The sequence below is a fragment of the Lepidochelys kempii genome, chromosome 24, assembly GCF_965140265.1.
Source record: "Lepidochelys kempii isolate rLepKem1 chromosome 24, rLepKem1.hap2, whole genome shotgun sequence".
Taxonomy (NCBI): Eukaryota; Metazoa; Chordata; order Testudines; family Cheloniidae; genus Lepidochelys; species Lepidochelys kempii.
This window is the reverse complement of record NC_133279.1, coordinates 13055890-13067051: the sequence shown is the minus strand read 5'-3', so window position 1 is coordinate 13067051 and position 11162 is coordinate 13055890. Positions and strand designations below refer to the sequence as shown.

At 47.2% G+C, this 11162-nt stretch overlaps 1 protein-coding gene across 1 annotated transcript; it reads left to right on the top strand.

Moving 5' to 3' along the window:
* The first annotated feature begins 316 nt into the window (after nt 1–316).
* On the top strand, nt 317–10617 carry LOC140902926 (IgGFc-binding protein-like). Its single transcript, XM_073323509.1, has 6 exons — nt 317–553; nt 2213–2780; nt 6173–6756; nt 7655–8225; nt 9384–9583; nt 10468–10617. Exons 1-6 carry the CDS (start codon nt 317–319, stop codon nt 10615–10617), a joined length of 2310 nt encoding a protein of 769 aa, XP_073179610.1.
* Nucleotides 10618–11162: the final 545 nt, after the last annotated feature.

Genomic DNA, 11162 nt, shown 5'->3' with positions numbered 1-11162 from the left:
ATGTCCTGCCACCTGCAACGACCAAGTGGCCCCTAACAACTGCTCCTTGCCCTGCGTGGAGACCTGCCAGTGCAATGAGGGCTTCGTGCTGGACGCTGGGAAATGCATCCGCAAGGCCGGCTGCGGGTGCGAGTTCCAGGGGCATCTCTATGCTCCCAGAGAGCAATTCTGGGGGGACAGCACCTGCACCAGACGCTGCGTGTGTGACCCACAGAGCAGGCAGGCGAGCTGCGAGGCTTCAGGGTGCAGGACTGGTGAGCAGTGCCAGGTGAAAAAGGGCTTCCCAAATTGCTATCCCACCAGCTATGCCAGCTGCATGGCCAGCGGGGACCCCCACTACACCAGCTTCGACGGGCAGAGGTTTGACTTCCAGGGCAGCTGCCACTATCAATTGGCCGGGCGGTGCCAGGAGCGGGAAGAGCTGGTGGATTTCCAGGTCCTGGTTCAGAACGACAACAGGGGCCTCCGAGCCGTGTCCTTCACCAGAGCTGTGGAGGTCCGTGTATACGGAGTGAACATCACAGTCAGCAGGGACTATCCAGGAAGAATCCTGGTGAGTTCAGTCATTGCCCAATCCTGAGACACCATTTCATTAGAGCTTCCGCTTTGCATTGTATTGTGTCCGCAGCTTCCTGATTTAGGGCATTAGCCAATTTCCCCCCATTGTCTTCTTTACTGTATTCACTCATCATTGCACTTTTCATCTTCCTTCTGTATTTGTCATCAATGCAGCTGGGTGGAAAATGGGGAGAGCGTGAAGATTCTGCAGGGAAAATTTCAAGGTTTTGGCAAAAAAAAATCGAAATCTGAAACATTCTGCCCCCAAATCGAAATATTTCCTTTCTGAAATGCCACTGCAGTGCCTCAGGGGAGTTGTAGGTTGGGTTCCTTGGTAGTCTGGGCCTTCAGGTCAGACTACATCTCCCATGATGCATCACGGGCTCTCCTTTTGGTGAAGAAAGGTCGTGCATCATGGCAGCACATGGGCACAGGGCATCATGGGAGATGGAGGCCAGTTGGGGGGCTCAGCACATAAAGGAAAATGGCAACCCAAACTACAACTCCCATGAAGCAGGATGGTGGCATTTCAGAAGCAAAATATTTCACTTTTTTAGACAAAATATTTCAGTTTGAGGCAAAAACCTATTGAGCGGGTTGAAAACTCAGTTTGCTGCAAAACAAAAAATACAATTTTTTGTGGCCGGCACTTTTGCAGAAAATGTCATTCAATAAACCAATCAATTTTCCATCAAAAAATAGTTTTGCCAGGTAATTTGTGATCAGCCCTAAGGGTCAGCCACTGTCACCCCTTTGTTCGGGTATTCATGTGTCATCATTGGGAGCATTGTGATCATCTAGTTCACACTGTCAGAGATTTCAAAGCCAGAAAGGACTGTTGTGGTCATCTAGGCTGACCTCCTGTACAACACAGCCCAGAGAACTGCCCTGTAAGTTTTCCCCACAAGCCTCTTCCAACTGCCAACCCCTTATTCAAAGTTAGAGATTTTCATACCCCTCTTACATTTACTATAAGAATCAAAAATGTATAATTGACTTGGCATCATGTTTTGAAGAACTGACAGAGAACACCTGACCTTGGAAGTTAACGGCGTGCAGAAAGGAGATGAGCGAGTTTTTCTTTGCTTTAGATTTTAATAACATTCTCAATGTTTTTTTTCAAGTTTGTGTTTGATCATTGTCCTCCTGGGATGTTGTGGAGTTTTATTGTGGTGCTTGTTGTTGCTGATTTGCACAAGGCAGGATTTACTCAAAAATGGGGTGGGGGGAGAAGAAAAACAAAATATTCCACTGAAAATTTTGAAAAGTCTAAGTTCAGCCAGTGTTAATAATCTAAAGGCATAAAAATGCTTTTGAGGATCATTTTTCCAATTTTATTTTTTGTAACCAGCTAAAATGATATCAGCATTCAGCCCACAGCCTTCAAACGTAGTTTGTTTTTATAAGCCTTGAGCATTTCAGTGCTTAGTGCGTGATGCCCATGCAGTGATTCTGCACAGCTGTTAAACATGCCCCACTCCAGTGGTGGCTGCATTCAGTGCTGGGTGGGTGATCTCCGTGCAGCAGTTCTGCACTGCAGTTAAACATGCCCCACCACAGAGGCAGCTGCATTCCACTGCTGGAAGGCATACTGGGGCTTTGCAGGATGATCTCTCTCTGCTGTTGTCACCCGTCCCTTGCCCATTGCTCGCAGGTGAATGGCGTGGTCATCAACCTGCCATACAGCACCGATGACGGCAAAATCTCTATGTACCGGAGAGGGCAGGATGCAGCAATCCAGACCGACTTCCATCTCACCATCACCTTCGACTGGCAGAGCCGGGTCACCCTCACCACCCCGAGCACCTACGCTGGCGCCCTGTGCGGTCTCTGTGGGAACTTCAATGGCGACAAGGGAGACGAGCTGATTATGAGAGATGGCAGAGTGGCCCCGAATGTAACGACCTTCGGGCAGAGCTGGCGGGTAGCGGAGACGCCAGGCTGCGCCGAACCTGAGAAGCAGGAGTGCTCCAACCTAGCAGCCGTCAATAGACACCAACGGAAAATCCGGGGGGAATGTGGGATGATCCTAGCAACGGCTGGGCCCTTCCGAGAGTGCCATCGCAAAGTCCCCCCTGAGGGCTACTTCCAAGATTGTATCTATGACTATTGCTTCTTTAGGGGGCAGCAGGCTGTCGTGTGCCAGAGCCTCACCAGCTACGCCGCAGCCTGCCAGAGTGCTGGGGTGACTATAGAGCCATGGCGATCCAACAGCTTCTGTGGTAACTTGCTCTCTTCTTCTGGGAGAACACTAATTCAGGGTGAAGAGAAAACTTGTCATCAAAGATCCTTAAAGTGGCCTCTGGGTGGGATATAGTGGGTAAGAGCTAGGAGGGGTGGGGTGCTGGGAGTCAGGACTCCTGGGTTCTATCCCTGGTTGAGTGGGGTCTAGTGGGTTACAGCAGGGGAAACTAGGGGATTCCCGGGTTCTAGCCCCAGCACTGCAAGAAGACTCCAGTGGTTAGAGAAGAGGGGCTGAGAATCAGCACTCCTGGGTCCTATCACCAACTCCGGCAGGGGAGTGGTCTCAAAGAATCGTAGGACTAAAAGGGACCTTGAGTGGTCATCTAGTCCAGTCCCCTGCACTCATGGTATTATCTAGACCACTGGTGAGCAACCTGCAGCTGGGAACGGTGAACCGCGGCCCCTGGGAGCTGCGGACAGCCGTGCCTGTGGACTGTCAATGTAAACAAACTGTCTCGCGGCCTGCCAGCGGATTACCCTGAGGGCTGCGTGCGGCCCAAGGGCCACAGGTTGCCCACCACTGATCAAGACCATCTCTGACAGGTATTTATATAACCTGCTCTTATACATCTCCAACAATGGAGATTCCACAACCTCCCTAGGTAGTTTATTCTAGTGTTTAACTTCCCTGACAGGAAGTTTTTCCTAATATCCAACCTAAACCATCCTCGCTGCAATTTAAGCCCATTGCTTCTTGTCCTATCCTCAGAGCTTAAGGAGAACAATTTTTCTCCTTCCTCCTTGTAACAACATTTTATGTACTTGAAACCTGTTATCCTGTCCCCCTCAGTCTTCTCTTCTCCAGACTAAACAAACCCAATTTTTCAATCTTCCCTCATAGATCACATTTTCTAGATCTTTAATCATGTTTGTTGCTCTTCTTTGGACTTTCTCCAATTTGTCCATGTCTTTCCAGAACTGGACACAATACTCCATCTGAGGCCTAATCAGTGTGGAGTAGAGTGGAAGAATTACTTCTCATGTCTTGCGTACAACACTCCTGCTAATACATCCCAGAATTATGTTTGCTTTTTTTGCAACAGTGTTACACTGTTGACTCATATTTAGCTTGTCATCCACTATGACCCCAGATCCCTTTCTACAGTATTCCTTCCTAGGCAGTCATTTCCCATTTTGTATACGTGCAACGGATTGTTCCTTCCCAAATAGAGTACTTTGCATTTTTCCTAATTGAATTTTAACCTATTTATTTCAGACCATTTCTCCAGTTTGTCCAGATCATTTTGAATTTTAATCCTATCCTCCAAAACACTTGCAACCCATCCCAGCTTGGTATCATCTGCAAACTTTATACATGTACATGCCATTGTCTAAATCACTGTTCAGTTATTGAACAGAACTGGACTCAGAAGTGATCCCTTCAGGATCCCACTCATTGTGCCCTTCCAGCTTGACAGTGAACCACTGATAACTACTCTCTGGGAGCGGTTTTCCAACCAGTTTTGCACCCACCTTATAGTAGCTCCATCTAGGTTGTTTTGCCCTAGTTTGTCTATGAGAAGGTCATACAAGACAAAAAAAGCTTTTACTAAAGTCAACACATCTACCACTTCCCCCATCCACAAGGCTGCCAACTCTCTTGAACTGTTTTTTCCCTTAGACTTGTTTCCCATAGGATCTTACTGACCAACTGCCTGAGTTTGCTAAAGTCTGACTTCTTGAAATCCATTTTCTTATTGTGCACTTTTCCCTCTGTGACAGGGTTGGGCCAGATGGCTATAGGAGAGTAATAGAAGGCAGATATATTAGCCCCAGGCTAAGTAGGTCCCTTTTCCCTGAGTAAGGTAACAGGGAAGGTTCCAGAACAATCAGGAATCTTCTGGAGACAATTAAGACAGGCTGATTAGAACACCTGCAGCCAATCAAGAAGCTGCTAGAATCAATTAAGACCGGCTAATCAGGGCACCTGGGTTTTAAAAAGGAGCTCACTTTAGTTTGTGGTGTGTGTGTGAGGAGCTGGGAGCAAGAGGCACTAGGAGCTGAGAGTGAGAACGCGGACTGTTGGAGGACTGAGGTGTACAAGCATTATCAGACATGAGGAGGAAGGTCCTATGGTGAGGATAAAGAAGGGGTTGGGAGGAGGCCATGGGGAAGTAGCCCAGGGAGTTGTAGCTGTTGCACAGCTGTTCCAGGAGGCACTCTAGACAGCTGCATTCCACAGGGCCCTGGGCTGGAACCCAGAGTAGAGGGCGGGCCCAGTTTCCCCCCAGATCCTCCCAACTCCTGGTCAGACACAGGAGGAGTCGACCTGGACTGTGAATTCAGAAAACCAGCCAAGCTGAGGGCTGCCATGAAGCTCCAAGGCAAGCAAATCTGCTAATAAGCGCAAGACCCACCAAGGTAGAGCAGGAACTTTGTCACACCTCCTACCAATCCTTAGAATCATGAATGTTACCATTTCATGATCATTTTCACCTAAGCTGCCTTCCACTTTCAAATTCTCAACCAGGTTGTCCCTATTTATCAAAATCAAATTTGGAACAGCCTCTTCCCTAGTAGCTTTCTCTACCTTCTGAATAAAAAATGGTCTCCAAGACATCCCAAGAGCTTGTTGGCTAATCTGTGCCCTGCTGTGTTATTTTCCCAACAGATGGTTGAGTAGCTGATGTCCCCTATCACCACCAAGGCCTGTGCGTTGGATAATTTTGTTAGTTGTTTAAAACCAGCCTCATCCACCTCTTCTTCCTGGTTAGGTGGTCTGTAGTAGACCCCTACCATGACATCACCCTTGATTTTTATGGAGTCTAATGGTACAAGCAGGGCAGATTGTATAGGAATCAAGACATTTGGGTTCCCACAGAAAGTTTCAATTTTAACAAAATGTCATTTTCCAACAGACAAACATTCTGGTGGAAAATTCTTGACCACCTCCAGCTTTGTCTTCCTTCATCTTCATGTTGATGATTTCATCATTCTTCTTCTAGGTGTTTGAATTTTGCAATTCCCTTCTTTTCTTCTCCTTTCTCCTTATTAGATTGTCCTTCCTTAATGTCTCTGATGGGTATATCCTCTTTGTCTTACTCTATCCCTTCATCACTTGGCTTCATGCAGATCGTTTATCCGTGAGGGACTGCTTGGGCCATGGAGCCTGATCTTCCACTGAAGGGTTTGATCCTTGTATTTTACCATGCAGAAAATATTAATTTCAGAAAATGATCAATTTTGGAAGCAAACAAATTAATATGATAAAAAAAATCATCAGAAATTTTTTTTTAAAAATGGATGGAACCAAAATGCTTTAAATTCACATGAAATTGCTTGGGGGGGATTTTTCTTTCTGACAAGCTCAGTGATTTCACAAGCTTTTTCTCACCCTCATTTGCACATTCTCTCTCATCATCTCCTGCAGATGCCACCTGTCCCAGTAACTCCCACTACGAGCTCTGTGGGAGCGGCTGCCCTGCCACCTGCCACGGGCTCTCGGCACCGGACAGCTGTGAAGCTCCCTGTGCCGAAGGGTGTTTCTGCGACGCCGGGTTCCTCCTGAGTGGAGACCGGTGCGTCCCCGTCGCGCAGTGCGGCTGTGTGCACCAGGGCAGGTACTACAGGAAGGGAGAGGTGTTCTACGCCAGCGCCTCCTGCCAGGAACGGTGCCGGTGCCAAGACAACGGGGTCATCGAGTGCCAGGAGGCCTCCTGCGGAGCCAGTGAGGAGTGCAGGGTGGAGAGTGGAGTCCTGGGCTGCTATCCTGCAGGCAGATGCACCGTGGCAGGTGATTCCCACTACCTGACCTTTGATGGATGGGCTTTCGACCTACATGGGAATTGCACCTACACCTTAGCCAGAGTCTGCAGTAGCGATGCCGGGCTGGTGAACTTCTCCGTGGTAGTGGAGAAGGAGAGTGCTGCTGGTGGCCGCATGGCTCGGATGAGGACTGTGGTGGTCTCCGTTCATGGTTACACCATCACCATGGAGAGAGGGAAGAAGTGGAAGGTCGTGGTAAGTTTACATTTCAGATTAATCTCACCAGCATCGGAGGTCTACTCCATGACTGACCCAACGTCCTCCAGTGAAATAAAGTTTATTCAGTTCAGAAAGTTGAGAGCAAATGAAAGGGTATAATGGGAGAGGTCAACTCCGGTGACCTCATCTGCAGCTACTCAAAGCCTCAGCAGGGAGGGAAGTGTTTGTAAGGCCATGTCTACACTTGCAAGCTTACAGTGGCACAGCTGTACCATGTAGCCATGTTATGCCAATAGGAGAAAGCTTTCCCATCGCCATAATAAACGCAGCTCAATGAGTGGCAGTAGCCATGTTGGCGGGAAGGTGGGAGACAGTCTCCCACTGACATAGCTCTATGCACACAAGTGTTTATGCCAGCAAAACTTGTCTCTCAAGGAGGTGTTTTTTTTCACATCTCTGAGCAACAAAAATTTTGTGAACAGAACTGCTAGTGTAGACAGGGCCTAATTCCAGCCCAGATTCTACTCAAACCTGTACAAGTGTAAATCTATTGACCTTAGTGCAAATCCACAATGACTCTATTGACATCAGTGTATAGCGGGAGTTACTCCATCGATGCCGGTGTATATCCCGAGTTACTCCACTGACACTGATGAATAGCTGGCGTTACTCCACTGACGCGAGTGTAAATCCAGAATAACTCCATTGATGCCAGTGTAGATCTGGAGATATTCTGACATCACTGTACATCCAGAATAATTTCACAGAGGTCAGTAGCTATCCACAATAACTCCACTGACACTTGTGTGACTCAGCTGACTCTAGTGTAGTTCTGACAATATTTGTAACCTTGTGCGTGTGTGTGGCGACAGGACACAGTTGCTGAGTTCCCACCAGTGACGGGTAAATTTTAAATTCTTTGGAACAGGTGGGTGGTGAGCTCTACAATCTGCCGCTGGCTACGGATGAGGGGAAGCTTCTGATCAATCAGGAGGGAAACAATATCATTGTCCAATCAGCCTCTGGCCTGCAAGTCCTTTACGATGCTGCCTCCTACCTCCTAGTGTCCATCCCCAGCACCTACAAGGGACACGTGTGCGGCTTGTGCGGCAACTTTAATGGAGACAAGAACGACGACTTCCTGCTGCCCGGTGGGAAGAGCGCCCAGAACGCGGATGAGTTTGGGGGCTCCTGGAAGGTGCCCGTTGATGGTGCCACGTGCGCCAATGGTTGCAATGACAGATGCCCCATCTGTAATGCAACCCAGACGGCACCGTACCAGACTGAGAGGTCTTGTGGTCTGATCAGAGCCGCCTTGGGTCCCTTCAGAGACTGTCACTCACTGGTCAGCCCTTCCGAGTACTTCAACCATTGTCTCTATGACATGTGTGCCACCAATGGGACAGGCAAGACCCTCTGCCAGAGCCTGCAGGGCTACACAGCCGCGTGCCAGGCAGCTGGGGCCAAGATCAGAGCTTGGAGAACGTCCTCCTTCTGCCGTGAGTTTACAGAGCAACCTACAGCCCTGGGCTGCCTTTCCCATTGATGCCACTGATTTTGCCTTGTTGTGTGTCTCTTAATGCATGTGCAAACTGCATGTCAGTCCAGGGAGTGGGGGGAGGATGCCAGCTAGGCCAGACTGAACTGTGGAGGAAAGGGAAAGGACTCTGTCCTCAGTCGTCACCACATTTCAGGTCTGGGGCCTTCCGCACAGTGAGCTACCACTTGAGCTAATTCGGAGATTCATGTATGCTGAGACCAGGAGGGACCATTAGATCCTCTAGTCTGCCCTGTCAATCACAAGACCTTAAATTGCACCCAGTAATGCCTGTATGGAGGCCAATAACTTGTGCTGGCCTCAACATGTTGGCATCCAGTCTTGATCCACCACTTCCCTTGGGAGTTTGTTCCAGTGTTTAATCTCCACTGTTAAAAAATTTGTGCCTTATTTCTGACTAGAATTTGTCTGGCTTTCGCTTCCAGCCGTTGGTTTGTGACCTGCCTTTTCCCACTAGATTAAAGAGGCCTTTAGTACCCATTATTTTCTCCTCCTGAAGATATTTACACACTGTAATCAGGTCACCATTTGATGAGCTGAACAGACTGAGCTCCTTAAGTCTCTTATGGTCCGGCATTTTTTCCAGCCATCAAATCATTTTTGTGGCTCTTTTCTGCACCTGCTGCAATTTTGCAACATCCTTTTTAAAATGTGGGCACCAGAGCTGGATGCAGTGTTCCAGTATCAGTCTCACCAATGCCTTCTACAGAAGTAAAATTCCCTTCTTGTGCCTAATTGCTACTCTCCATTTATACATCCGAGGGATACATTAGGCCTCTTTGCCACAGCATTACTCTGGAAGTTTGCATCCATTTGCTCATCCAGATCCTTTTCAGAGTCACTGCTGTTCAGGATACAGTCCTCCATTCTGTAGGTGTGGCCTGCATTGTTTGGTCCTACATTTACAACCTTGCAAGAATAAGTATTTCTTAATGGAAAACTGGCATCAATAGTAGGCTGTTATCCTCTAGAGGCAGACAGAGTGCACACACTTAACCAAGGTGTTTATAGGAGAAGTCAGTGGAGAGGAACATGGTAACTATCTGTGGCAGGGTTTGTGTTTCATGGCTCTCTGCATTTCATTTTTTTCACAATTTAGCTCTCACCTGCCCAGCTAACAGTCACTATGAACTCTGCACCCGCTCCTGCGATTTCACCTGCGCCGGCCTGTCCAATTCACCCCAGTGCACAGAGAGATGCTTTGAAGGCTGCCAGTGTGACAACAGGCTGCTGTTTGATGGGGAGGGTTGTGTGTTTCCGGGTGGCTGTGGCTGCTTCAGATACGGGAGATACATCAAGGTAGGCGACTGGTAACTAAAGCTGAGCAAATAACTGACAAAATAATTTGTGGGGGGGAATTGTTTCAGGTCAAATGGAAAGCTTTTTTGTTTTCTCATGCCAAAACGAAAAACTTGAGAAAAAAATTATTTTGAGTGGGACAAAAAGTTTCATTTCCTTTTAGGGTGTTTTTATCTTTTAAAAAATAAATTTCTACATGAAATGGTGTTTCAAAACAAAAGGTCAAAATGTTTCATTTTGAAAATCTTTAAATTAGAAATTTAGACATTTTTTTTCTTTTTTGCCCAGAACTCTGTCAAATTCGCCCTAAATTTTCCAAAAGTTTCAGGGGACCCAAAGCTGCATTTCTGGCAAATAAATTATTCATTCAAAAAAAATTCACCAAGCTCCGCTGGTTACATTGAGGCCTGTGTCTAGTTAAGATTCATCCTGGCTGCCAGAATCCTGGCATCCAGGTTGTTAGAGCAGTTGAGCTAAAATAAAATCCTGTCAGGCCCTAAAGAACCTTTTTTGACCTACCTTTGGAGCTGAACATCAGCTACTACACACAGTCCAGCCTCTCAGAGCCCAGTTCTTCCTGAGCTAGTGTAAATCAACATGTTCGGTCAAAGAATAATGTCTTTAGTAACTAGCCATTTGCAGAAGTGTAGTGGATCACACAAGGGTGGGAGGACTGGGAATCAGCATTCCAAGATTCTAGTCACCCTTCTGGGAGGGGACTGGGCTCTAGCGCAAATCAGAAGTAGCTCAAGTGATGTCAATTGATACTGGTGGTGGGAATGACAGTTACATTTACAGCATTGAAAGAGTCGAGTGGAGACAGTTAACCCATGTTTCTGACCAAGGACTAATGCTTCACATTTGACTCTTACTCTCTTCCCCAGTCAATGGAGACTGTGATTTCTGCCAACTGCACTGAGAATTGCACCTGCTACCTTAGGAGCAACCTTGTGTGTCAGAAAGTCGCCTGTGAGCCCAGACAGACCTGCATGCTCAAGAACGGCACGCACAGCTGCACAAAGGATAGAGAATAGTGAGGGCCATGGCACCCAACAATGGAAGAGTTAGAATGTATATGATTTATAGCTAGCATTGCAGTTGCTTTGTTTTAATGTGTTCTGTGGTGCTATCCATTACATGGGTGCATGTGCATTGTGCTTCTGAATTATTGTTTTTTATATTATTGGCCAGCCACAAGATGGCACCATTACAATAGTTTTGCCAGTTCTGTTAACTGAATGTATAGGAGATCTTGAAGAATGCTGTGTGGTAGTTGTGGTGTATTTCTTTCTGTCCTCAGTAAAGTGGGTTCTTTCTGCTGCAGTGCCTCTGATGGACTATAATTTCTAGGGGAACAGCGGCTGCCCACATCTTATACCTGCAAAAGTTAACAAGATCACCCCATGATGCCCAAACCTTGCACTTTGTTTCACTCTGTGAAATCTTGCACTATACAAACCTGGACTTCATAAAAGCTATTGCATTGCAACCTGGACCTTCTCAAAGACATTTCTTTCCCAAACTTTCAGCACATAAATTGTAAGCTTTTGTGGGGAAGATTACATATCTTTCACTTCTC

What these genes read in the sequence shown, in the direction of transcription:
- LOC140902926 (XM_073323509.1), top strand. Translation starts at nt 317, where the DNA reads ATGGCCAGCGGGGACCCCCACTACACCAGCTTCGACGGGCAGAGGTTT. An exon ending in ACTATCCAGGAAGAATCCTG is followed by an intron (nt 554 to 2,212) that starts GTGAGTTCAGTC and finishes CATTGCTCGCAG; the next exon opens with GTGAATGGCGTGGTCATCAA. An exon ending in GCGATCCAACAGCTTCTGTG is followed by an intron (nt 2,781 to 6,172) that starts GTAACTTGCTCT and finishes CATCTCCTGCAG; the next exon opens with ATGCCACCTGTCCCAGTAAC.